A 26,820-nucleotide genomic window follows, 5' to 3' on the forward strand; every position below is an offset into this window, starting at 1 on the left:
TGTCCTCAGACTGATAAGGCAATAGAAAAGGGTATAAAATTATACTGTATTATGTAGGGGCTTAAATACATTTTATTGAAATAAATATCCTAAATCACAGAGATAAATGTTATCTGCAGTGAAATCCAATTCCTTAATATGCCAATTCATTTTATGGCTTCACATAAGACCAGAAAGCAGTTTTTCTTCTTTTTCTTTTTAGAAAGGGCTGCAACCAACCATTTGAAATAGAACCAGTAAAATTAGCAAAAGGAAGGGAAAGGAGGAAATGACCTAGACCAGGGGTTGGAAGACGCTTTCTGTAAAGGGCCAAAAGGTAAATAGTTTAGACTTCCTGAGCCACACAGGCTCTGTTACTGCTACTCGGCTCTGCTCTCCCAGCACAGGGGCAGCCATAAACACATGTGAGCCTGGCTGCGTTCCAGTAAAACTTCACAAAAACAGGTGTTTAGGTGTGATTTGGCCCACAGGCCTTCATTTGTTGGTCCCTGACCTTAGAGGCCCTCAGGCCTCACTGCCTCAGAATCATTGAGGAGTGTTTATAAAATGCAAGTACGTAGGTACCATCCCCAGAGATGCTTTTTTTTTTTTTTTTTTTTTTTTTTAATGCTCCTCAGGTGATTCTCATCCACAGTCAGGGCTGAGAACCACACAGTTTAGGGAATGGCTGTCTGTCTCTCACTCCCCTCAGTTTTTAGGGACTTCTCCTAGCTGTCTTCAGTGGCAATTCTCACCAAGTGCTTCCCAGGTCTTAACATGACACTAAAATCATTAATAATTGAGAATATCAACAGGAATAGTTTAATGAAGGAAAAAAAAGGAACCTCAGAGACGTAACTGCATCTGGCCTCCACCTCCGTTGGCTTTAATCAGGTAAGCCTCTGACTTTGTTGACCTGTTGTTTATGGGAATAATTGTTATCATTGGTGGAACTTACCAGGTTGAGTTCTCTTCTAAGTGAAATGGAAGCATGTTGCTGATAATGGAATGCATTCATCTCTTTTCAGATTTTCTAAAAAGTACACTTTATTAAATGTAAGGTGCTTACTGGCAGCTGAAACATAGACCAGAGGAAAGTCATTGCCTCCCAAATGGTTGGACTTTCCAAAATTTCACTTATGAACATAATTATCAATTCCAGGAATCCCAGTGTTTTCGTCTTTATTTCGTCTTTAAACTAAGAACTGAATTTCCAGGCAAGTGTGTCTTTTCTGGGGAGGCCCATGTTAACGTGAAGAGTCTTCACTCCATGTCTTTTCTCCAACTCTGCTCAAAGGATGAGACTCACTTTCCAGCTGTAGAATAATGTTTCCTTTCTCCTGCTTCATGGTATCCACACTTTTGGAAGAAAGGATGAGACACGTCTGCCGCACTACCATCTCCAAGACTGACAGTGTAGTATCGCTCAAACCCAGGAAGGAATCACCTCTTCCTCATAACTCTTCTTTCTCCTCTTCTGCACAGATGCAGGCTGCCCGCTGACTATTCATAAAAGGTCGGCAGCCCAAGGTCCATACAGTGTTGAACACAGTATCAGCCAGAGAATCACAGGCTGCTTGAAAAAGATGAAGAGACATATAAAGGTTAATATGCAAGACTACCCCAGGTAGTTTGAGTAATTTTGAAGAGGGCAGCGTATTTCTGAGGATGACATGATACCCAGAGGAAAGTAGAGGCAGTGGTTCAAATATAGAATTAGAAGGAAAAAAATAGATTTAAGGGAAGCTTTTTCAGAGAAGCTTCTATACAGTCTAGTCAAATAGAACACACTTTGGCATGCCCTCCTGTTAGAGACCATTGGGCCAAAACCATGATTAGCAATCAGAATGTCCCTCCCATATGCCTATGCTCCCTCTATGGAAAATTTAGCATTTCTCCCCCACCCCGAATATTCCCTCAGATAATACTACTGTATTTCCTATAGCTTTCCCTGTTCAAGTGTGGGATGCATAACCATTCATTCTTTGGAAAAATGTGTGTGCCTGTTGGATATGTTGGTCAGCCACTCTGTTAGGCATCAGGGATACAGAGACCAAAGAGACCCCAACTGAAGGACCTCACAGTTTGCACAAAGAGATGGACAGAATGGACAGGTAAACAGTTACACTACATCATAATGGAAGTAACCCCAAGGTGATGTGGCAGCCTAGAGAAAGCGTTTCTGTCCCTTTGTGGTAAAGGTTATTCAGAAAGCATTTCACAACACCTCCCACTGGCATTTTGATAGAGATTGCATTGAATCTGTAGAATGCTTTGAGTAGTATGGACTTTTCAACAATGGTAATTCTTTCAATCCATAAGTTTTCCGTTATTTATGTCATTTTCAATTTTTCACCAGTGTTTCATAGGTTTCTATACATTATTCCTATTTATTGTGATATAATTGCAAATGGGATTGTTTTTTAAGTTTCTCTTTCTGAAAAAAAATTTTTTTTTTTTGGTCTTTTTAGGGCTGCACCTACAGCATATGGAGGTTCCCAGGCTAGGGGTTGAATCAGAGCTGTAGCCACTGGCTGATGCCACAGCCACAGCAATGCGGGATCCTTAACCCATTGAGCAAGGCTGGGGATCGAACCCATGTCCTCATGGATACTAGTCAGGTTCGTTAACCACTGAGCCACGATGGGAACTCTTTCCAATAGTTTTTTTTTTTTTTTTCCTTAGTGTATAGAAATGCAACAGATTTCTGTATATTGCTTTTGTATCTTGCACCTCTACTCAATTTGTTTTTAGTTCTAACAGTTTTTTGGTGGCATCTTTAAGGTGTCTATATATGATACCACGTCATCTGCAAATAGTGACAGTTTTACATTTTCCATTCTGATTTGGAAGGCTTTTACTTCTTTTTCTTACCTCATTGCTCTGGCTAAGACTTCCAATACTCTGTTAAATGAAAGTGGTGACACTGGGCATCCTTGTCTTGTTCCTAATCTTAGAGGTAATGCTTTCAGCTCTTCACTGTCAGTATGATATTAGCTGTGAGCTTGTCGGATATGACCTTCATTATGTTGCAGTATGTTCCCTTTATTCCCACTTTGTTAAGAGGTGTTTTGTTTTGTTTTTTTTTATCATAAATAGGTGTTGATTTTTTTCACATGCTTTTTCTGCATCTATTGAGATAACGTGATTTTTATCCTTCATTTTGTTAATGTGGCAGATCACATTGATTTGTTGTTGGTGAACCATTCTTGCATTACTAGAATAAATGCTGCTTTATCATGGTGTATGACTCTTTTGATGAACTGTTGAATTCAGGCTGCTAATATTTTGTGGAGGCTTTTTGCATCTCTATTCTCAGGAATGTTGGCCTGTAATTTTTTTTCTTGTGGTGTCCTTCTCTGGTTTTAGCATCAGGGTAATACTGGCCCCATAAAATGTGTGTAGAAGTGTTTGCTCCTCTTCTACTTTTTGAATAACTTTGAGAAGATTGGTATTAATTCTTCTTTAAACATTGAACCATTTAAATGGCTTATTACTTCTTTGAATGTTCAAGCCACTTTAAAAGTGAAGCCATCTGGTCCTGAATTTTTGTTTGCCGGGAGATTTTTGATTACTAATTCAATCTCATTACTAGTAATGGTTCTGTTCAGATTTTCTGTTTCCTCTAAGTTGTATGTTTGTAGAAAATTATGTGTTTTGCCTAAGATGTCTAATTTGTTGGTGTGTAATTGTTTAGGACTGTCTGTTATGCTCCTTTGTATTTCTGTGGTATAAGTTTTAATGTTTCCTCCTTCACTTCTGATTTTATTTATCTGTGCCCTCTCTTTTTTTTCCTTGGAAAGTCTAACTAAAGTTTTGTCTATTTTGCTTATCTTTAAAAAAAAAACTCTTTGTTTTATTGATCTTTTCTATTGTCCTTTTAGTCTCTATTTCATTTATATCCACTCTGATCATTATTATTTCCTTTCTTCTACTAACTTCAGACTTCATGTGTTTTTCTTTTTCTAGTTCCTTGAGGGGTAAAGCTAGGTTGTTTTTTTGAGACCTTTTTTGTTTCTTGATGTTGACATGTATTCTCTATGAACCTCCCTCTTAGAACTGCTTTTGATGAATCTCATAAATTTTGGTATGTTATTTTTCCATTTTCACTGTCCCAAGGTATTTTTTTTTTTAATCTCTCTCACTTGATTTTTTTCCTTGACACATTGGTTGTTCAGTAATCTCCACATTGTTCTCACCACTTCTACTCAGTGTTGTATTGGAAGTTCTAGCCAGGGCAATTGGCAGGAGAAAGAAATAAAAGTCATCCAGTTTGAAAAGGAAGACAATATGCAAGTGACATTATCTTGAGTACAGAAGAGCCTAAGGAATCTACTAAAAATTTATTAGAAGTAATAGATGAATTCGGTAGGGTTGCAGGATATAAGATCAATATACAAAGATCAGTTATATCTCTATACATTATTAATGAATAATCTGAAAATAAAATTAAGAAAGCCATTACACTTATAATAGCATTAAAATGAATAAAATACTTAGGAGTAAATTAAATGAAAGAAGACTTGTGCTCTGAAAACTATAAAACATCATTGAAAGAAATTAAAGAAGACCCAAATAAATGGAAAGACATTCACGTTCCTTGATCAGAAAACATAATTCCATTGAGATGGCATTACTCCTCAAATTGATCTACAGAGTCAAAAAAAGTCCTATTAAAGTTCCCCCTGCCATTTCTTAAAGAAATTGACAAGCTGAACCTAAAATTTATGTAGGAATGCAACAGATCCAGAGTGTCTGAAAAAATCTTGAAAAAGAAGGACAAAGTTGAAGGACACTTCCTAATTTCAAATTTACTGTAAAACTACAGTAATAAAAACTGTGGTATTGGCATACATCAATGGAATGGAATTGAGAGTCTATAAATAAACACTGCAGTTACAGCCAATTGATTTTTGACAAGCTTGCAAAGACGATTTAATGTGGGAAAGAATGGTCCTTTTCAAGTGGTGCAGGAATAAATGGTGGGAAAGAATAATCTTTTTCAATAAATGGTATATATCTACATACAAAAGAATGAAGTTGGACTTCTTTTTTTTTTTTTTTTTTTTAATTGTCTTTTTGCTATTTCTTGGGCCACTCCTGCGGCACATGGAGGTTCCCAGGCTAGGGGTCAAATCGGAGCCGTAGCCTCCAGCTATGCCAGAGCTACAGCAACGCGGGATCCGAGCCGCGTCTGCAACCTACACCCAGCTCAGGGGCAACGCCGGATCATTAACCCACTGAGCAAGGGCAGGGACCAAACACATAGCCTTATGGTTCCTAGTTGAATTCGTTAACCACTGCACCACGACGGGAACTCCTGGACTCCTTTCTTACACCACACCCAAAAATTAACTTAAAAATGGATCACAGATCTAAATGTATGAGTTAAACAAAACTCTTAGAAGAAAACATAGGAGTAAATCTTTGCGGCCTTAGGCTAGGCAAAGCCTTTATACCTATGACACTAAAAGTACAAACAATTTAAAAAGATAGATAAAATAGACTTAATCAAAATATAAAACTTCTGGATGGCAAATTATACGAAGAAAGTGAAAAACCAACTCAGAAAATGTTTGCAGACCACACGTCTGATAAAGGATTTGCATCCAGAATATATAAAGAAGTCTCATAAAGCAATAATAAAAAGGCAAGTCTACCATCACCCTGATACCAAAACCAGACAAAGATACCACAAAAAAAGAAAACTACAGGCCAATTTCACTGATGAACATTGATGCAAAAATCCTCAACAAAATACTAGCAAACCACATCCAACAATACATTAAAAGGATTGTACATCATGATCAAGTGGAATTCATCCCAGGGATGCAAGGGTTCTTCGATATCCACAAATCAATCAGTGTGATACACCACATTAAAAAACTGAAGCATAAAAACCATATGAGCCTCTCAATAGATGCAGAAAAAGCCTTTGACAAAATCCAACACCCATTTCTGATAAAAACCCTTCAGAAAGTGGGCATAGAGGTAGAGGGAACCTACCTCAACAGAATAAAGCCTATATATGACAAACCCAAAGCGAACATCATTCTCAATGGTGAAAAGCTGACAGAATTCCCGCTGAGATCAGGAACTAGACAAGGATGTCCACTCTCACCACTACTCTTCAACATAGTTTTGGAAGTCCTAGCCACAGCAAGCAGAGAAGTAAAAGAAATCAAAGCCATCCATATTAGAAAGGAAGAAGTAAAACTATCCCTATTTGCAGATGACATGACATTATACCTAGAGAATCCTAAAGACTCTACCAGAAAACTGTTAGAACTCATCTACGAATTTGGCAAAGTCACAGGATACAAAATTAATACACAGAAATCAACGGCACTTCTATATACTAACAATGAAAGACCAGAAAGAGAAATTAGGGAAGCAATCCTGTTTACCATCACATCCAAAAGAATAAAATACCTAGGAATAAACCTACCTAAAGAGACAAAAGACCTGTACTCTGACAGCTATAAGACACTGATGAAAGAAATCAAAGATGACACAAATAGATGGAAAGACATACCATGCTCTTGGGTTGCAAGAATCAATATTAGCAAAATGACTGTACTACACAAGGCAATCTACAGATTCAATGCAATCCCTATCACATTACCAAGGACATTTTTTCACAGAACTCAAACAAAATATTTTAAAGTTTGTTTGGAAGCATGAAAGACCCAGAATAGCCAAAGACATCCTGAAAAAGAAAAATGGAGCTGGAGGAATCAGGCTCCCTGACTTCAGACTATACTACAAAGCAACAGTCATCAAAACCGTATGGTACTGGCACAAAGACAGAAATATAGATCAGTGGAACAGGATAGAAAGCCCAGAATTCAGCCCTCGCACCTACAGCCAACTCATCTATGACAAAGGAGGCGAGAATATACAATGGAGAAAAGACAGCCTTTTCAATAAGTGGTGCTGGGAAAACTGGACAGCCACATGTAAAAGAATGAAATTAGAACACTCCCTAACACCATACACAAAAATCAACTCAAAATGGATTAAAGACCTCGATATAAGACCAGACACTATAAACCTCTTAGAGGAAAACATAGGCCAAACACTCTCTGACATAAATGATAGCAACATCTTCTCAGATCCACCTCTTAGAGTAATGACAGTAAAAACAAACAAATGGGACCTAATTAAACTTCAAAGTTTCTGCACAGAAAAGGAAACCCTAAACAAAACAAAAAGACAACCCATAGAATGGGATAAAATCTTTGCAAATGAATCAACTGACAGGAGATTCATCTCCAAAATTTATAAACACCTTCTGCAGCTCCATACCAAAAAAACAATCCCATCAAAAAATGGGCATAAGATCTAAACAGACGATTCTCCAAAGAGGACGTACAGATGCCCAAAAACACATGAAAAGACGTTCAACATCACTCATTATTAGGGAAATGCAAATCAAAACGACTCTGAGATACCACCTTACCTCAGCCAGAATGGCCATCATCAGAAAGTCTACAAACAATAAGTGCTGGAGAGAGAGAAAAAGAAACACTTTTAAACTGTTGGTGGGATTGTAAATTGGTGCAGCCACTGTGGAAAACAGTATGGAGATTCCTCAGAAAACTAAAAATAGAACTACCATTTGACCTAGCAATCCCACTCCTGGGCATCTATCCAGAGAAATCCATGACTCACAAAGACGCATGTACTCCAGTGTTCACTGCAGCACTATTTTCAATAGCCAAGACATGGAAACAACCTAAATGTCCATCGACAGAGGAGTGGATCAAGAAGATGTGGTTCATATACACAATGGAATATTATTCAGCCATTTAAAAGGAACGAAATACCAGCATTTTTAGCAACATGCATGGACCTAGAAATTATCATGCTAAGTAAAGTCAGCCATACAATGAGACACCAACATCCAATGCTTTCACTGACATGTGGAATCTGAAAAAAGGACAGAAGGAACTTCTTTGCAGAACAGATACTGACTCAAAGACTGAGAAACTTATGGTCTCCAGAGGAGACAGTTTGGGGGGTGGGGGGATGTGCTGGGGTTGTGGGATGGAAATCGTATAATATCTGATTGTGATGATCATTGTACAACCATAAATATAATAAATTCATTGAGTAATAAAAATAAATAAAAGGGGGCAAAGGATCAAAATAGACATTTCTCCAAAGCAGTTATTTAATGGCCAATAAGTACATAAAAGTTACTCAACATCATTAGCCACAAGGGAAATGTAAATCAAAACCACACTGAGAAAGCACTTCACATCCATTAGAGTCTATAATCAAAAAGATAGATAATAACAAGTGTTAGCGAGGATGTGAAGAAACTGGAACTATAGTGCATTGCCGGCGCGAATGTGAAATGGGGTAACTGTTTTGGAAATCAGTTTGTCATAAAATTACCATATAACCCAGAAACTTACCTCCCAGGTATATACTCAAGAGTAATGAAAACATGTTGCTAAAAAAACTTGTACATAAATGTTAATATCAGAATTATTTATAGTCCACAAAAAGTGGAGACAACCCAAATGCTCATCAATTGACAGATGGATAAAGATAATGTTATATCCATACAATGGAATGTTATTCAGCAATAAAAAGGAACAAAACACTGATATATGCTACAATATGGATAAACCTTGCCAAGTGAAAGAATCCAGCCACAGAAGACTGCATATTTTATAATTCAATTTATATGAATTGTCCATCATAGGCAGATCTATAGAGATAGAAAGCAGACAAATGGTTGTGTGGAGCTGGGCAGGGGAAGGATATAGTGGAACTGCTAGTGGCTATGGGGTTTGTTTTTGGACTAATGCAAATATTCTAAAATTGATTGTGAGGCTGATTGCATAACTCCATGAACATATTTTTAAAAGCATTTAAATGGTTGAATTCTATAGTATGTGAATTATGTCTCAATAAAACTCTTTCAACAACAACAACAAAATGAATGATCAGAGTATTCATTGGAGGGAAGTGAAGAAGCAAACAGATATGGGACATCAACCACATAACTCGGAACGGCAGAAGTCAGGAAAAAAATCAGAAATAAACAAGAGGATGCTGGAGAGGAAGGCTAGGGCTGAGTCAGAAAGGACTATGAATGTCATGTTAAGGATTTGGATTTAATCCTAAGGAAGAGGAACCTATTGAAGGACTTGCATGGAGGGTAGAGAGGACCAGATTTGTCTGGTATAAAAAATATATGTGGTATCTGTAGGGACAGTAGATTGGATGGGACCCAAAGATTGGATTAATTTGCAGTAACCAGGCAAGTGGTATAACAAAGAGATATTTAGGAGCAAGAATCAATAGGACATTGCTTTGAGGAAGTAACCTGACCTGACCCTAGAGTGGCTGCAGGCACTTTTTCACCTTTTGTGGTACAGATAGAGTGATATTCCCTTCTAATTAATTATTCATATTTCAAGCTCTCACACATTCACTTTAGGACGACACTCTAGACATTGATATATGACAAGATCCAAGATTCTTTCTACTGCTGACTTTCTTGGTGGCATGGGGCCAGCCCTTCATAAGCCTGAATTTCAGACTTCACCATCTAAAAATATATATAATGCTAATACCTGGATGTAATAATGTTTGGGCTTCAGAAACTAAAGGATTACATCTTTTCCTAAGGTGAATCAGGAAAAAGAAATGACAGAATCATTGCTAGAAATCAGATAGCTAAGCAGTTCATTTAAAAATAATTATCCTTAAGAATATAGAGACATTTAGGCCCAATAGAGATAGGTTTTAAAAACATTTTTCCCCTGATTGAGAACAAAGTGAGGGGGGGAAAAAAAGCTTAAACTCAACCATGTAGCCCTACACAGAATAACTCCTGATACGGAAAATGATTTAACAGTGGAATGGGTAACTAAGGCCAGTTGGGCAACTCTTGCTCCGGTCTTAGAGGATAGATTTTTAACATCTCTGGGAAGGCTATGGTGTGGCTCTGTCCATCAGGAGTGGCGCCAGCTACTCCTGGGCAGGACAGCAAGAACTTTGGTGAAGGATTGCCCAGAATCTTCCTTCCTCCTAGCTTGCACTGATCAGTGTTCTATAAAGAAGGGCCAGTGAGCTCTGATGATCTCTTTGAGTAAAGGGGCTCTGGCTACGTTCTGTGTGAAAACAGGAACAAAACTGCATGCCCGCCTGGTAGATGTGCTTAAGATACCTACCTTCCACGTTGGAGACAAAGCCCAGACTCTTCTTGAGGTCAGAACAGATAGAGTGGAGACACCATCGGAATTTTGCATCACAGCGATATTTGTTGGCACCACAAGTGTCATAACAGACGTCCAGCTGGTTGCAGCACTTGGTCATTGCTGGAATGCCCAAGTCCATCTGTGGAAAAGTGAAGAAAGAAAAGAGAAGGAAGAAAATGCCACGTTTAGACCAAGGACCTCAGGCAACCTTGCCCACCTTGTACTTGAATTCCTATTATAGATTCAGATTGATTCAGAAATACCAGTCACTGCAAAGAATACATCAGGTTGACAGTTACAGGATGCTAAGCTTCTCTCATGATTTAGTTATTAATTTAATAATTTTGAATGGTTCATTTTCCTTCTTTCAGATTTTTGTCATTTGCAAATTCACAGGCCCGTACAGTGCAAAAATAGAAATCAGAAAGTTAGTCAAGGGAGTTCCTGTTGTGGCGCAGTGGTTAACGAATCCAACTAGGAACCATGAGGTTATGGGTTCAATCCCTGCCCTTGCTCAGTGGGTTAACGATCCGGCGTTGCCGTGAGCTGTGGTGTAGGTCGCAGACGCGGCTCAGATCCCATGTTGCTGTGGCCCTGGCATAGGCTGGTGGTTACAGCTCCGGGAACCTCCCATATGCTGCAGGAGCAGCCCAAGAAATGGCAAAAAGACAAAAAAAAAAAAAAAAAAAAAAAGAAAGAAAGTCAAGAAGGCAGAGCTTCAAGACTTCCAAATTCAACTAAAACCTATGCTGTGTGAGATTTTGTTCACATAAAGGATTCCAAGGTTTAGAAGTATAAAAAATTAAGCCTTAGTTCATGAAGAGGTCACCAGCATTTATCAGGGACCATCCCTTGCAGCCCTGTTTTAAGAGTGTATGTGTTTGTATGTGTCGGGGAGCAGAGTGGGGTGTAGAACATAGTTCTTGACCACAAGGGGACTACGATCAAATGACAGTCCCTCTCTTTCTCTTTCTCATACACACACACACATTTATTAAGTGTCCTATAAATAGTTATAAATGCATCATAGATTAAGTTCATAGACTGCCACACATAGAGTTATTAAACAAGAATTTTCTGAAGAGGATTACCAGAGATGATGATAGTCTTAAAATAATGAGCAAATGATATGTGATAAGTCAATCAATTTTTTTTTTTAGTCTTTTAAGGCTTTTAGCAGGGTGATATATTTTATATATATGTTTATATATATTTTAGTTAGAGAGGAAAACATGTTGATAGATGGCCTTGACTTCCAAAGTAATAAGTAAGATTTGATAAAGATGCTTGAGCAAGGAAGAAACATGACACAATACGTGACTAAAGAGAAGTGATCTTTCTGTGGTTTACAAAACAGATGGGAACAGGGTGAGTCTGGACATGAGTATTTTGTACTTCTTCTCATAATATAAACTTTGCCTTGGATGGAAGCTGTGAAAATCTGGTTTCAGGGTATGGGTGGGGATTGATTAATCAGCTATCATAGATCCTTTCCTCTTGGTTCTCCTTAAGGTTCTCTTATTTGAATTTTTACTCCAAGGCCACCCAAATTGAATATGGACTTTGACAGTTTAAAATGCTCTTTTAACCAAAAACCAAAACAAAACATTATTAAACTAAGAGATAATCTAACTCGTTAGACTAGGCAAAGGCCTGGACTCAGCAGTTCTGGTAAATTCCCATCATCTGATACCTGAAGCAAACATCTTTGCATGTACCTTACCCCTAAAACTAAAAATATGTCATAACAGAGGTAAAAGAATTAGATAAGACTAGTGGCTATCATGCAATTCAACTAAATTGGAAGTTCTTGGACTTGTTCTAAATAACATTTGTACCAATAAAAAAAATGACATTACTCTCCAACTAGTGTACATACCACTTCCATAGCTACTACCTTGATGTCAAGTAAAGATATTAGTCAAAAATATGTAGTTTCTCTCAGATAAATATGTAGTTGAAAAGACTGTATTTCTTCTGTGTCCACACATGTATTAATGATGTGGATCAGGCTAAGTGTACAGCTGTGTAGGTTGTGCAGTGAACAAGACGGTCATATTTAAGGGGGCACCTTCCCACAAGATTTACGTATTGATTAAGAAAAATGCCTAGCCAGTGGCAGTCAAGTTTCCCTTTCTTACAAAATCAGTATATTCAGCTTAGTTTCTGACAAATGGAAGAAAACTCTCTTGAGGAAAGGGAACTTTTTTCCAGTTTACATAAAAATGCCACATGAGTAAGCAGCATTTTAGTTAGAAGAAGAAGCATTAAACTGCTTAGAAAATTATTGCGAAAATCTTTTGAGTCAGCAGAAAAGAGAAGCTTAGCCTGGTTAAAATACAACTTAAAGACATATCTAAACTATGAAATTTAGAAATCCTTCTACCTACATATTTACATGAAAACTTTTTTCTAAAGTGAAAAGCGTGAAACGGCCTCCAAGAGATCTTTAAAAAAATTATTACTCATTTTAGAGGAAGCTGATAGTTTGAGAAATGGTCAGTGGCAAAATGATAAATGTTTAATCAGTGGCTGGTTGTATGTGTTGGTGTGGGGGTGGGCGAGGATGTTTGCAGTTTTCTATGATGTTAACACTCCAAACACAGTTGGGTTGAAAGTTCTAACATGAAGTCAGCTGGTTCCTTAAGTCCAGACAATACAGCAAACCACTCTCAGTGGTCAGTACCCGCTTGCACCAACCAGCACATCACTGGAAAGTCTCTAAATAAGTCGAACTTGTCAGATCAATTTCAAATTGTTATGTGTGACCCCTAAGACTCAGCTGATATTTGCCTTGCTGCTTTCAGAGTTCACTACACAACAGCTTATCCAAGGAACAACTTCCTCTGCGAAAAGGAAATCAGATGCTTTCTTTGAAAATTATCTCCCCTTCTCTGCATCCAATTAAAAATACTAATTATATTGCTCAAACGCATTCCCTAAGTGATGCCTTCTATCAGTGATAACTCTTGGCTTAGTCTTAGTGAAAACCACTCAGCTAAGAAAATAATGATGGTGTACATACACTTTGTGGTACCTTGAGACCCAGGAAATAGGAGCTGCAGCCATTGGGCTCCTGAGGCTTGTAGCCCGGTCTGGGCATTGGTGCCTTTCCTAGCAGGGGAAAGAGAGGAGGAGAAATGTTTAGAAATTAAGCATTTGGGAACATTCATCAAATCAAAATTACCTAAAAGCATATTCCATTTTTCCTTTGAAAGTCATTGCTCACTAGACTTCACTTAGGTGGTGATGATGACAATGACGTCATAAAAAGTAAAAACCTCAGACCAGCTTGGCATTTTTCTCCAAAAACATGAATTGCCTGAGTCGTATAGAAAGTGGAGGGAATTCAGATATAAATCCAGATTCCCTGTTTGTCTCCAAAGCCCATGTTCTTTCCCCACATTCCCCTGCCTCTTGTGGGAAAGCCATGACATAGCAAAAGACGGAGGAAATAAGCCAAGAATTGGTCCTCTGAGTGGGGCACAGAGCATTTCTTCTTTCTCTTCCTTAATCTTCCCCTACCAGGCATTTTAGTTTTTTGTTTGTTTGTTTGCTTGTTTTTCTAGGGCCGCACCCACGGCATATGGAGGTTCCCAGGCTAGGGGTCTAATCAGAGCTGTAGCTGCTGGCCTACACCACAGCCACAGCAACGCCAGATCCATAACCCACCGAGTAAGGCCAGGAATCGAAGCCTCAATCTCATGGTTCCTAGTTGGATTCGTTAACCACTGAGCCACGACAGGACCTCCCGCAGGTATTTTAGTTTTAATTATTTTGTATTATGAAATATTTCAAAACGGAAGTCAGAGAAACAAACATCCATGTACCTATTACACAAATACAATAAGTGCTAACTAACATTGCCAAACTTGCTGTAAATATTTTTTCTGTTTAATTAAATGTTATAAGTACAGTTGAAACCCCTTCACACCCATCTTGCTCTTTTAATTTTTAGATGCTAAGTCTATGCTTTAAAACCCTCCCTCATTATTATTCCTAAAAATTGTCTTTGTTACTCTTGGACTTTTACATGTGCATTTTAGAGTCAACTTTGTACATTCTACAAGAGATATAATCAGGATTTTATTGAAAATACTTTGACTCTATAGGTTAATTTGGAGACAGCTGACTTTCTCAGAATATTCTGAATTCCCAAACTTGCGCATAGTATAGCTTTCCATTTACTTAGGTCTTCCTTTACGTCCTTCAATAGAGTGTTATGATTCTCTCTGTATATTTATTATATCTCCTACATATTGTAATATTCAGATGCTTGCTTAAACAAAGTAGAATATCTCATCAAGATCCAGATTGAAGGCTTATTATTCAGATGCTCGCTTAAACAAGATAGAATATCTCCTCAAGATCCAGATTGAAGGCTTATGAGGCTAGAGTGTTGTATCTTTCCTCTTCTGGAACCCAGGCTGCTTCCAGCTTCCTGGTCTATCAGCCCTGGGCTGTAGCCCTGGCTCTCATAGTCCAAGATGGAGCTTCAGCCAACACATCCATATTACAAGCAGGGGGCTGGAAAAAGGAGGTAGGATGGTCAGAGCTCCTTTCTTTAATAAACACACTACAGTTAAACACATCACTTCCTCTTCTCCTTGGCTAGACCTTATTGAAATGGCAACACCAAGTTGCAAAAGTAGGCTAGGAAATGAAGCTTTTTTTCAGTGGAGACAGCTGTGAGCCCAGCTTAACTCTGGGAGGAGGGCTTATTAATGTGGAAAAGGGGGAGGGTATTAGGGGACAATAAACAGTCTCTGCCACAGTCTTTTTGGACATTTGTTGCCATGGTACAACATATGTATAAGATAGTGGTTCAAGATGGCCCTCAGGGATCCCCATCCCCTGGTATTCATACCCTTGTATATTGTCCCAGGGTTGCTCTGTGTGACCAACAGAATATGGCAGAAGTGGAGGTATGGTGCTTCCAAGGTTAGGTTACAAAAGACTACAACCTCTGTCATGGAAAGGTCCGTGTGGTGCAGAACTAAAGCTGCCTGCTAATAGCCACATGAGTTTGGAAGGAGATGGCCACCTTCAGTCTTCAGAGACTGCAACATCAACAGTATGACTACAGCCTTATGAGAAACTCAGTGCCAGAACTACCCAGCAGAGACACTCAGGATTCCTGACCCTCAGAAACTGTGTGATGCAATAAATGTTTGTTATTTTCAGCTGCCAAGTTTGGGGGTCATTGTTACTCAACAATATGTAACTACTGAAGTTGCCATTATGACTTAGATCTCTTTTTTTCATTACATTTTTTTTCCATGACAGCTTTATTGAGATATAAATCATATTATATATTCATCCATTTAATGTGTGTAGTTCAATGGGTTTTAGCTTTTCACAGAGTTGTGAGACCATTGCCACAATCTAAATTTAGAACATTTTTTTAATCATCCCCAAAGAAAACCCATATGCATTTTTAGCACTCCCTATCTTTCATGGTTCATCCATGCTGTAGTGTGCATCAGTACTACATTCCATTTTATGGCTGAGTAATATTCCTTTCTCTGGATCTACCACAGATTGTTTATTTATCTACCATTGATGGACATTGACTGTTTCCATCACTTGGCTATGGTGAGGAGTGCTGATTTGTTTGAATATTTATTTTCAGTTTTTTTGGGTGTATATACTAAGGAGTAGAATTGCTGGGTCCTCTAGTAACTCTGTTTAATTTTTTGAGGATATATCAGCCTGTATTCTTCACCATCTGTACCACTTTGCATTCCAACCAGAAATGCACAAAGGTTCCAATTCCAAGCCTCACAGATTCACTACAGTGAATTCATTTTCATGAGGTTCTCTTTTATTATTATGTTTTCTATTTCTTTTCTTTTCCTTTTTCTTTTTGCTTTTTAGGGCCACACCAGTGGCATATGGAGATTCCCAGGCTAGGGGTCCAATCGGAGCTACAGCTGCTGGCCTACACCACAGCACAGCAACATCAGGTCCGAGCTGCATCTGCAATCTACATCACAGCTCATGGCAACAACAGATCCTTCACCCACTGAGCAAGGCCAGGGGTCGAACCCACAATCTCAAGGTTCCTAGTTGGATTTGTTTCTGCGGCGCCATGATGGGAACTCCCTGGAGGGCTTGTTTTTCTAAAGGAATTCCTGTGCCCTGGGTCACATACTACAGAGTGGCCCCTGATTGGTTTTCTGTGGCTCTAGATATCCTAGACACAGGTATTTATGGTCATTTCTCAGCTTGGGATATTCATACCAGACCAGCTGTATAGACTCACATTCCTCATCTGTTCATAGAATATGCTTCAGGTAGTGATTTTTAAAGTGGGTGTCCTTTATTTTTCCTCCAAGCTCCAGCCCCATGTAAATAGAAAACATCTTTGCTACTTCTCAGAACATTGGATAGAGCTTTCCTAATCCCTTTAAACGTAATAAGTGGCTTCTTAGGCTCTAAGGTTTATGCAGACTGTTTAGTTCCAAATTCCTATTCTTACAGGTGGAAGTTAATTTTACTCTCTCTATATGAGCATTAAAACCATTCCTCAGACCCTGGTGTTTACATATGATCCATACTGAAATCCCAAAGTCCTGTTCTTGTTGATGGAGTCTGCCAGCTCACAAGTAATCTCTGTATTACTTTTCAAAGGTCTTGAAAAACACAGTTTAGCATTGCTTCTCTACTAACCTGTTGTATGTGTGTGTGAAGCACTGGGAGGTGGGAATGGGTAAATATATAAATAATATCAGAAATCAAATTATACATATGAAAATAATCACACTATGCTGTATAATTAAATGTGTATTGTCTCTTGGAGGTGAGATTGTGGTGATTTTATTTTTTCTTCAGATTATTCTTTTACAAATCTTCTACCTATATTAGTTTCATAGAAATCAGGAAAACAACTTTCAATGAAGAAACAAATATCTAAATTTGAGGATGACTAAACAAAATTTTAGCCAACCAAATCCAACAACATATAAAAAAGATCATACACCATGAACAAGTGGGATTCATCTCAGGTTCACAAGGATGGTTCAACATATGCAAATCAATCAACATCATACATCGCATTAACAAAAGAAAAGTCAAAAACCACATGATCATCTCAATAGATGCAAAAAAAAAAAAAAAACATTTGACAAAATCCAGCACCCATTCACGATAAAAACTCTTACCAAAGTGGGTATAGAGGGAACATACCTTAACATAATCAAAGCTGATTATGACAAACCCAGCTAATATAATACTCAATGGAGAAAAGCTGAAAGCCTTCCCACTAAAATCTGGAACAAGACAAGGATGCCCCCTCTCACCACTTTTATTCAACACAGTATTGGAAGTCCTAGCAATCAGACAAACAAAAGAAATAAAAAGTATCCAAATTGGAAGAGAAGAGGTAAAATTGTTACTGTAGGCAGATGACATGATACTATATATAGAAAACCCTAAGGACTCCACACAAAAACTACCCCAACTGATCAATGAAGTCAGCAAAGCAGAATACAAGATTAACATCCAGAAGTTGGTTGCGTTTCTGTATACTAGCAATGAAATATTAGAAAAGGAATACAAAAATACAGTACCTTTTAAAATTGCACCCCAAAAAATTAAATACCTGGGAATAAACCTGACCAAGGAGGTCAAAGACTTATATTCTGAGAACTATAACACATTAATCAAGGAAATTAAAGAGGATTCAAAGAAATGGAAAGATATTCCATGCTCCTGGGTTGGAAAAATTAATTTTGTAAAAATGGCTGTACTACCCAAAGCAATCTACAGATTCAGTGCAATCCCTATCCAATTACCCATGACATTTTTCACAACACTAGAACAAACAATACAAAAATTTATATGGAACCACAAAAGACCCAGAATTGCCAAAGCAATCCTGAGGAACAAAAACCAGGCAGGAGGCATAACTCTCCCAGACTTCAGGCATATTACAAAGCCACAGTCATCAAGACAGTGTGGTACTGGTAAAACGGACATACCAATTGGTAAAACAGACATACCGATCAATGGAACAGAATAGAGAAACACAGAAATAAACCCAGACACCTACAGTCAATTAATCTTCAACAAAGGAGGCAAGAACATAAAATGGGAAAAAAGACATTCTCTTCAGCAAGTGATGATCAGAAAACTGGACAGCCACATGTAAATCAATGAAACTGGAATAAACCCTCACACCATGCATAAAAATAAACTCAAAATGGCTTAAAGACTTAAATGTAAGACAAGACATCATCAAACTCCTAGAAGAGAACATAGGCAAAACTTTCTCTGGTATCAACCTTACAAATGTTTTCTCAGTCTCCCAAGGCAACAGAAATAAAAACAAAAATAAACCAATGGGACCTTATCAAACTGACAAGCTTTTGCACAGCAAAGGAAACCATAAACAAAAAACAAAAAGACAACTTACAGAATGGGAGAAAAGAGTTTCAAATGATGCCACTGACAAGGGCTTAATCTCTAAAATATACAAGCAACTTAAACAATTCAACAGCAAAAAAGCCAACAACCCAATTGAAAAATGGGCAAAAGACCTGAAAAGATATTTCCACAAGAAGATACACAGATGAAAGCACATGAAAAAGTGCTCAAGACCACGGATTATCAGAAAAATGCAAATCAAAACTACTATGAGGTACCACCTCACACCAGTCAGAATGGCCATCATTAATAAGTCCACAAATAACAAATGCTGGAGAGGGTGTGGAGAAAAGGGAACCCTCTTACACTCTTGGTTGGAATGTAAATTGGTACAACCACTGTGGAAAACAGTATGGAGGTACCTCAGAAGACTATATACAGAACTACCATATGAGCCAGCAATCCTACCCCTGGGCATATATCCAGACAAAACTTTCCTTGAAAAAGACACATATACCTGTATATTCATTGCAGCACTATTCACACTAGCTAAGATATGGAAAAACCTAAATGTCCATTGACAGATGAATGGATTAAGAAGATGTGGTATACATACACAACTGAATACTACTCAGCTATAAAAAAGAACAAAATAATGCCATTTGCAGCAACATGGATGGAACTAGAGACTCTCATACTAAGTGAAGTGAGTCAGAAAGGGAAAGACAAATACCAAATGATATCACTTATATGTGGAATCTAATATATACGGCACAAATAAACCTTTCTACAGAAAAGAAACTCGCGGACTTGGAGAACAGACTTGTGGTTGCCCAGGGGGAGGGGGTGGGAGTGGAATGGACTGGGAATCTGGGGTTAATAGATGCAAACTATTGCATTTGGAATGGATAAGCAATGAGATCCTGCTGTATAGCTCTGGGAACTATATCTAGTCACTTGTGATGAAGTATGATGGAAGATAATGTGAGAAAAAGAATGTATATATGTATGTGACTGGGTTGCTTTGCTACACAGTAGAAAAGTGACAGAAGACTATAAACCAACTATAATGGAAAAAATAAAAATCATTTTAAAAACATAAATAAATAAATAAATAAATTTTATGATGAAACTTAACTCTAACAGTTTTGCTGATAAAGGACTTTTGCAGCAGACTCAGTGCAGTTTCCTGAGTTACCCTCTGCCTTTTTTGCACTGGGTAACTCACAGAAGATAAAACTCTGATATCCCAGTTGGAAAGATAACAGAACACCTGTTATTGACACAGCCCACCTGGCCTGCTATTGATGACAGTTGTTTTTATTGTATATAATATTTTATGATAGCCGCAGAGATTCTGTTCAGGAATGAAGCTTGAAGTAAAAGCTAAGGAAAAAGGTGATGGTTTTGAGTCTAGACAGAAACAATGTACTGTAGCCACACATTACAGCTGGAGCAGATTTGAGTTTTGTTGAGTCTTTTCAGTTCCGTGTTTTGAGTCTAAGCATCAATAATGTACAATGTCCACAAACTAATTTTATTTGGGGGTTTTGGCTATTCATAGGAGTGGGAGACTGACTACCTGATCCTCTGGTTCAGGGCTTAGCAAACATAACCCAAATCCAGCCCATTGCCTGTTCTTGTATAACCTGCCAGATAAAAATGATTTTTATATTTTTAAATGGTTAGAAGGGAAAGTCAAAACAAGGATAGTGTTTTGGAACATATGGAAATTATTTGAAATTAAAATGTTAGCGTTCATAAAAAAAGTTTTTTCTGAACAAAGCCACACTCATCCATTAGGTATTAGCTGTGGCTGTTCTCAGAGGAAAAAAAAAAAAAAAAGGCTAATGTGTTTCGGATCTTGGTGTGAGGATGGTCTTTGAAGCAAGACCAAAAATACAGAAGCCATGAAGAAAAGGCCTGACAGACTCCATCTTATGAAAATGTAAAACTTCTGAATAAAGCGAAACACCACAAAACACTTAAAGGACAAATGAGGGAAAGTTAGGCACGAGACCTGAGCGTTCTACTCGCAGGCAGGCCCACTGCCTCCTGGGCCCAAAATTTCTCCTCTCTTGTTTTGTCTCGAAAAAGAACATTAAAAAAAAAAAAAAAAGTTTGGAGCTTTATTAGCCAGGTCAAGGGTCAATCAAGTCTCCTGGGAGGGTGAGCCCATCCAGCTGTTTCCTGCAGGAGCAGCTCTGAGCTCCACTAGAGGTCTGCCTGGGTGTCAGAGTGAGGAACGCAGGGAACAAAACAGAACCCGGACAATTTAAAGGAAGCAATAAACTGTTTCAGACCTTACAGCAGATGAAGCTACTGCATGAGGAAAGGCGACCGCCTGTCCTGGTTTGCCTGGAACTGTCTCTGTTTTAGTAGTGAAAGTCCCACATCCCAGGCACCCCCACCCCTTCTCTCCATCGTGGCAAACTCTGGACAGTTCATCACCCTTCTAGAGAACAATCTGCCTCTAAGCCAGCAGCTGTTATCTTTCTTCAGGCTGTGGATCCTCTAAGAATCTGACAAAGGCTGTGAATTCTTTCCCTGGAAAAATACACAGACGCACAAGTTCATAAAATTTGCTCTAAAATTTCAAACAGATAAAAAGTTCTTTGGAAAATACAAAGACTGATATTTAAGGATACCTTCTTTTTTTTTTTTTTCCCCTAGAACTAAACCCAAGAAGAAATTCATCATGAGGTCCTTTTATCTAAGTGTGACAGTGTGTCCAATATATTAAATCATGATTTGCAAGACACAGAAGCCCTGCTCTAGAGACCTTCATAAAAGCACAGACCATCTAAGGCATCATTTGATGATTTTTTCCAGACGTTAAGAGAGTTTTATCCAGCCCCTGGGATTTTTGTGATTTTTGATTTTATATTGAAAGAGAACCTAAAGAATCTGAATGCACAGTTAACCTGTTCAGCAGACTGTCCTCCTCATAACAGGTATAAAATTTGTTTGGTACCTGCTACGCTCCATGCATAGCACTAATTCTTTTTGTATATTATCTTTAATGCTTACAACAACCTTGCAAGGTAGGTGTTATTTACATTACTTATAAACATGAGGAAACAAAGGTTGAGAGTTAGGCAACTTGCCCAAGGTCATCAGCAATGGAACTCACTTCCAACCCCCAGTTCAAACCTCTGATGCTTCCATGACTAGTGTTTCTCAAAGTCTGGTTCAGGGACCACGTGTGCGGTTCCTAGCACAGACCTACTGTATCCCAACCCCTGAGGGGAGGGAGGGAAAAGTGTTCACATGAGTACAGATCTCTTATGCCAGGTGTACCATGTATACTATTGATCTGTGCTGAATCTCACTCTATTTCCAGCCTGATCCTTTGGCAAATTCCGATTTTGTGGGTTGACATGAAAACAAATCGTAGATGTAGTCACCAGGATGGCCCAGTGGTTAAGGCGTTGGACTTAAGATCCAATGGGCTAGTGCCCGTGTGGGTTCGAACCCCACTCTCAGTAGAGGTTTATTGGATTGTTACAATCATTATACAACTACAAATGTGATAAATTCGAGTAATTAAAAAAAAAAAAAGAAGAAAGTGTCGGAAGGCAATGTCGATATGCTATTGTAGGCTGCCAGGAAACAAACACATCTTCGCCTTGTCTGAACAACCTATGGGGTAAAGTTCTTTGAGAAGGACCCTCCAAATAGTGCTCCATACCTTGGTCACTTTCCAATCCCCTAGGAAACATTAAAAACACTGATGTCTGGGTCCAACCCATGGAGAGTCTTATTTAATTGATTAGGGCAGCAGGTGTTTTTAGAGTTATTCCCTCCCCCCCCCGCCAGGTGATTTTAAGTGCAGGGCGAGGTACAAACCACCGTTTTAAGTGGTGGTTAAGTACCTACCAAATGGCAAGTTTTTCTTAGTAGACTAATTGTTGCTAAATTGTTCCTTCTGCCTAGAAGAAATTGCGGCTTGTATTTATTGCCCCAACGCCTGTGGCATGTGAAAGTTCTCCTGCCAGGGACCCAGGCCGCTGCAGTGACAATGCCAGATCCTTATCCACTGTGCCACAAAACTCCAAAATTTCAGCTTTTAAAGCAGGGTTTTTGGAGTTCCCGTTGTGGTGCCGAGGAAACGAATCTGACTAGGACCCAGGAGGTTGCAGGTTCGATCCCTGGCCTCGCTCAGTGGGTTAAGGATCTGGTGTTGCCATGAGCTGTGGTGTAGGTCGCAGATGCAGCTGGGATCTGGCGTTGCTGTGGTTGTGGTGTAGGCTGGCAGCTACAGCTCCTACTAGACCCCTAGCCTGGGAACCTCCATATGCCGCAAGTGCAGCCATAAAAAGACAAAAAAATAAAAAATAAAGCAGGATTTTTTCTGGGTTTTTTTTTTTCTTTCTTTTTCTTTTTTTTTTTTTTTTGGTTTTCAGAGTAGGTCCCAGGACCAGCAGCATCGGGATCACCTGGGAACTCTTAGAAATGTAAATTTTCTGACCCCGCCCCAGACCTACAGGAATTAGAGGGGTGGGGCCCCAACAGTCAGTTTAAACAAGCCTTGGCGGGGAGGGGGATTCACAGCACAAGTTAAGTTGGAGAAGCTCTGCTTTAAAGAGAGGAGAGAAGCCCTGTGCCTAAGGACTGCATCACAGAGCAAACTGAAAGAGAACACAGACCTGGTTAATGATTAGGTGTTATCTGTTCAAAAGCCTGCTTGATTCCCAGTCAACTGGAGACGATATCCTGTACTGTTTGGGCACAGCCTCCAGGTTCTTGGCGCTGCTCCCTTCCAAAGGTAACAAGGCTTATCCCCCCTCTCTTTTATGTGTTTCTCCCCTCCTTCTACAGATTCTGTTTTGTAGCGTGAGTGCGGTTATTTGCCTTCCTGCAATCTCTCTGTTGACTATTCCCATCCCCCACCAGTGGCTGCTGCATCGACCGACCCAGGTGGAGACTCACAACCAAAGTTTGCTAAAAGCTTTTAATGCTATTTTGCTAGAGACGAAAAGGGTTTGCTTCTTGTTTCCCTAAAAAAAAAAAAAAAAAACCCACCCCAAAGTCCTGTTGTCCTGCTGTCTTCTATTTACTGAAGCACACACCTAAGACTCCAGGCCAGAATATAGCCCCTGTGTTAATCAAATAGCTGAAGTGAATTAACTCTTTCCTGCCCCATCCATGCAAACTAGGATAAGGCATCTCTGCATTTATCCACTATGCCTTAGACAAATCAGGGCTGGCGGTCCAGGTGGGTCCTTGCACAGATTCACCCTATGGAATCTTCACAGAGAAGATGTAGCTTCCTTTTTTCACCATCTCCCTCTGAGGCTAAAACTTCTATGCAGCAAAATTTTTGGTTCTGGAGCAATGGTTAACTGTGGTCTCTTAGTCACTCTTGGTTTATAAGGAAGAGACTTCCCCTGCTCCAAGCTAAAAGGGGAGTGCAAGACTGATGGGATAAACTCAGCATGTAGCTCTTTTGAGTTTCTGAGTTTGATCTCTTGGTATGTGGAGAAAATCTTTCTCAAGTGATTTCCTGCTAGGCCAAACTGACTCATCATTTTCATCTCTAATCTCATAATGAAACACTTGATAAACTAACAATGAAACTAATGCTATATGAGACTGTGCATGCTTTCAAAAACATTTGCAGACCTTCTGGCTGTAAGGTCCAGGGCTCCATATTCTGGTCCCGTTACACTGACTTCCAACACAGGGCGAAGGAAGAGAGGCCACAGGGTCTGCTCTTTTGCAGCCAGGCTGGCATCCAGACCCCCATGTACCCTTTCTACAGCTCAGGTCATGTTCCTACCCATTCACAGCTCCACACCTGATACCAGGCCTAGGGGCCAGTCCCAGGCCCGCTCAGGGCCTCATCCTTGGTTTTCAGAGGTAGCTGGCAAATGCCCATCCTACTTCTGAAGGCTTGCCCTTGCCAATTGAGGCAAATGGATCACAGACTGACAGATCTGCAACGAAGGCGTGGACTGCATTGGGGGAGGGAGGATTCATTTCCAAGCTACGTGCTGAGTGACTGAAGAAGCTCAGAATTTTCTGGTAGAATTTTCCCTGAATGTTCAGCTCCAGTTTTTATCCCTGGAAGACCTCACAAAGATGTCACATCCTTTCTTCCCTGCCCTCGCTGTCTTTTCCTCAGTACCTCCCTGCCTCACACCTAATCTGTTCAAATGAGCCCAGGGTACAGGTTTTGCAAAGCTCTTTGGAGTAGGTTTGCTGGATAAAATGCAGGAAGCTCAGGGAAATTTGTATTTCAGATCGACAACCAATAATTTGTCACTATAAGTGTGTCCCAAATATCCCAAGTATTTTAACAAAGTATTGGTTGTTGATTTGAAATTCCAGTTTCACTAGGTGTCCTATAGCTTAATGTGCTGAATCCAGCAACCCTCTAAGCAGTGGGTGACAGGAAAAAGCGCCTGCTCCACCTGTTCACAGGTTCACCAGCGACCGTTTCACAAAAAGAGAAATCGGGGACTCACCATATCGGCACCGGTATTGACAGACTCCATTTTTCCCTCCCAGCAGTTCCAGAAAGGAATCGAAGTAGCTGTTGACAGATTCAAAGCTGCCCCGGATGTGCCGCAGGCCCCAGTCTGAATAGGACTCCTCTGCGTCAGGGCTGCTGCCACTCTGAACCAGGACCCCCTCCAGGCTCAGCCACAGAATCAAGAAGCTGGTGGGCAGCTTCATCCTGCAGCCAGGTAGGTCCTGAGGTCCCTCCTCAGACCCCGGCCCGTGCCCCCGGAAGTCCCAATATGTAGCCCAGCGGCCAGATGCCGGGCGGGACTGGGAAAGGGATTATCTGGGACACTCAATCTGTGTGTTCCCTGGAGCTGGACTTTACACACAGCTCGGGAGGTTGGGATGAGATCAGGGCAATTAGAAAGGGCAAAGGTTAGGCAGCCCGAGGGCCTATCTGAGGGATGGATAGTGAGAGAGAACACTTCAGAGCAGCTCCCAGCTCTCCCTGGAGCAGGCAGATGTGAGCTAACTTCTCGGGAGGCCTGAGTTGTGGAGCGGCTGGACGTCTACCCCCAACCAACTTGTTAACTTAAGGATCAGTTAGGAGAGTTTGTTCCCCCAGGACCCGCCTCTTGACACAAAGAACCTAGCCTCACCCCTAAGCTGGTCACGTACACATGGTTTCTAGGGAGATGCAGGAAGATGCAGAAAGGGCTCAGGAAACCCAGGGATGGTGGGTTAATGCTGTCACCTGGACCAATGGTCCAGATGTTGTCAGGTTGTGCTCTCAGTGTGTGTGAAGGGGGCGTTCAGATTTAGGACCCCAGCTTCTGCTTTGGTCTCATCTCGGCTCTCAGGCTTGTAGCCATCCTCTTTTTCCTCTGTTTTTACAGCAGTATTTTTATTTATCCCCACCAGTGTCTGATATATACAGATTGCCCTGAGAGGGAACTGAATGCTCCTAGCGTTGTTCTTCCACTGAGTTGCTTAAAAATCAGGGTCGACTAGAAATGCGATATGAAATTTTAGGCTTTAAGACTGTTGACTGAAGTCTAGTGTTTTGGCATCATCTTCAGTTTATACTTTGCTTTTTCAGTCGTGTGAAGAGATAAGTCCTATCTGTGAAATCGCTAGTCTAAAAACATGGTATCAAATGAGTCATTTAGCTTCTCTCACAAAAGTCTGGAAAGCCCCAGAGAAAATAGTGAGTTGGATGTCTTCATTTTAGATAAGAAATGTGTTTGTCTAAAGACTCAGACTCCAGCAAGAGCAGTTGTTTAAAAACATTTCATATGAATACCAACGATGCCACCAATACTTGAAGTACTATAATTTTTGAAATCACTGTATGTTAATTCCTCATCAATTCTATGAAAAAGGGTAAGTACCATTCCCATTTGAGAGGTGAGAAAGCTGAGATACAAAGGTTAAATGACTCAGTCAAAGATAAACAGGCGATCAGTGGTAAAACCTGGGGATCAGGACCAGCTACATAATTTGAGAGGTCCAGTCAAATTGAAAATGTGGAGCTCCTTTTCAAAAAAAGCACAGGGGGAAAGCACCATTAAAGACCTAAAATACAAAGCTTTCTCTTTAAAAATGTTTTCCTGCATTATAAATATTGTAAAATATAATTGGGTAACAGTGATAACTGAGTAATAATATAAACTTACAAATCACAAAAATATTTTTGGTGTCAACTTTATATAATACAATATGTAATACTTTATTGGTGTATGATCATAAGATTTTTCTGACTTGCTTTCCTGCAAATTCATTTATTCAGTCATTAAAATTTATA

The 26,820-nt window shown here is 39.6% G+C and overlaps 1 protein-coding gene and 1 non-coding gene across 6 annotated transcripts; one reads left to right on the forward strand and one right to left on the reverse strand.

The window, feature by feature from the left end:
- On the reverse strand, positions 1,001–25,409 carry PLA2G12B (phospholipase A2 group XIIB). Of its 5 annotated transcripts, none has more exons than XM_005671055.3 (4): positions 25,037–25,406; positions 13,237–13,313; positions 10,173–10,338; positions 1,001–1,552 (listed from the first exon to the last, which is right to left on the reverse strand). In XM_005671055.3, exons 1-4 carry the CDS (start codon positions 25,245–25,247, stop codon positions 1,434–1,436), a joined length of 573 nt encoding a protein of 190 aa, XP_005671112.1. In that variant the 5' UTR covers positions 25,248–25,406; the 3' UTR covers positions 1,001–1,433. The 5 variants fall into 5 exon arrangements, with proteins under 5 accessions (XP_005671112.1, XP_005671111.1, XP_005671110.1 ...); XM_005671054.3 differs by having other exon boundaries at positions 1,001–1,555; XM_005671053.3 differs by having other exon boundaries at positions 1,001–1,555; positions 13,225–13,313; positions 25,037–25,403.
- TRNAL-UAA lies at positions 21,972–22,054 on the forward strand. The gene has a single exon. It is a non-coding gene; the product is annotated as a tRNA-Leu (tRNA).

Source organism: Sus scrofa, chromosome 14 (genome assembly GCF_000003025.6).
Source record: "Sus scrofa isolate TJ Tabasco breed Duroc chromosome 14, Sscrofa11.1, whole genome shotgun sequence".
NCBI lineage: Eukaryota > Metazoa > Chordata > Mammalia > Artiodactyla > Suidae > Sus > Sus scrofa.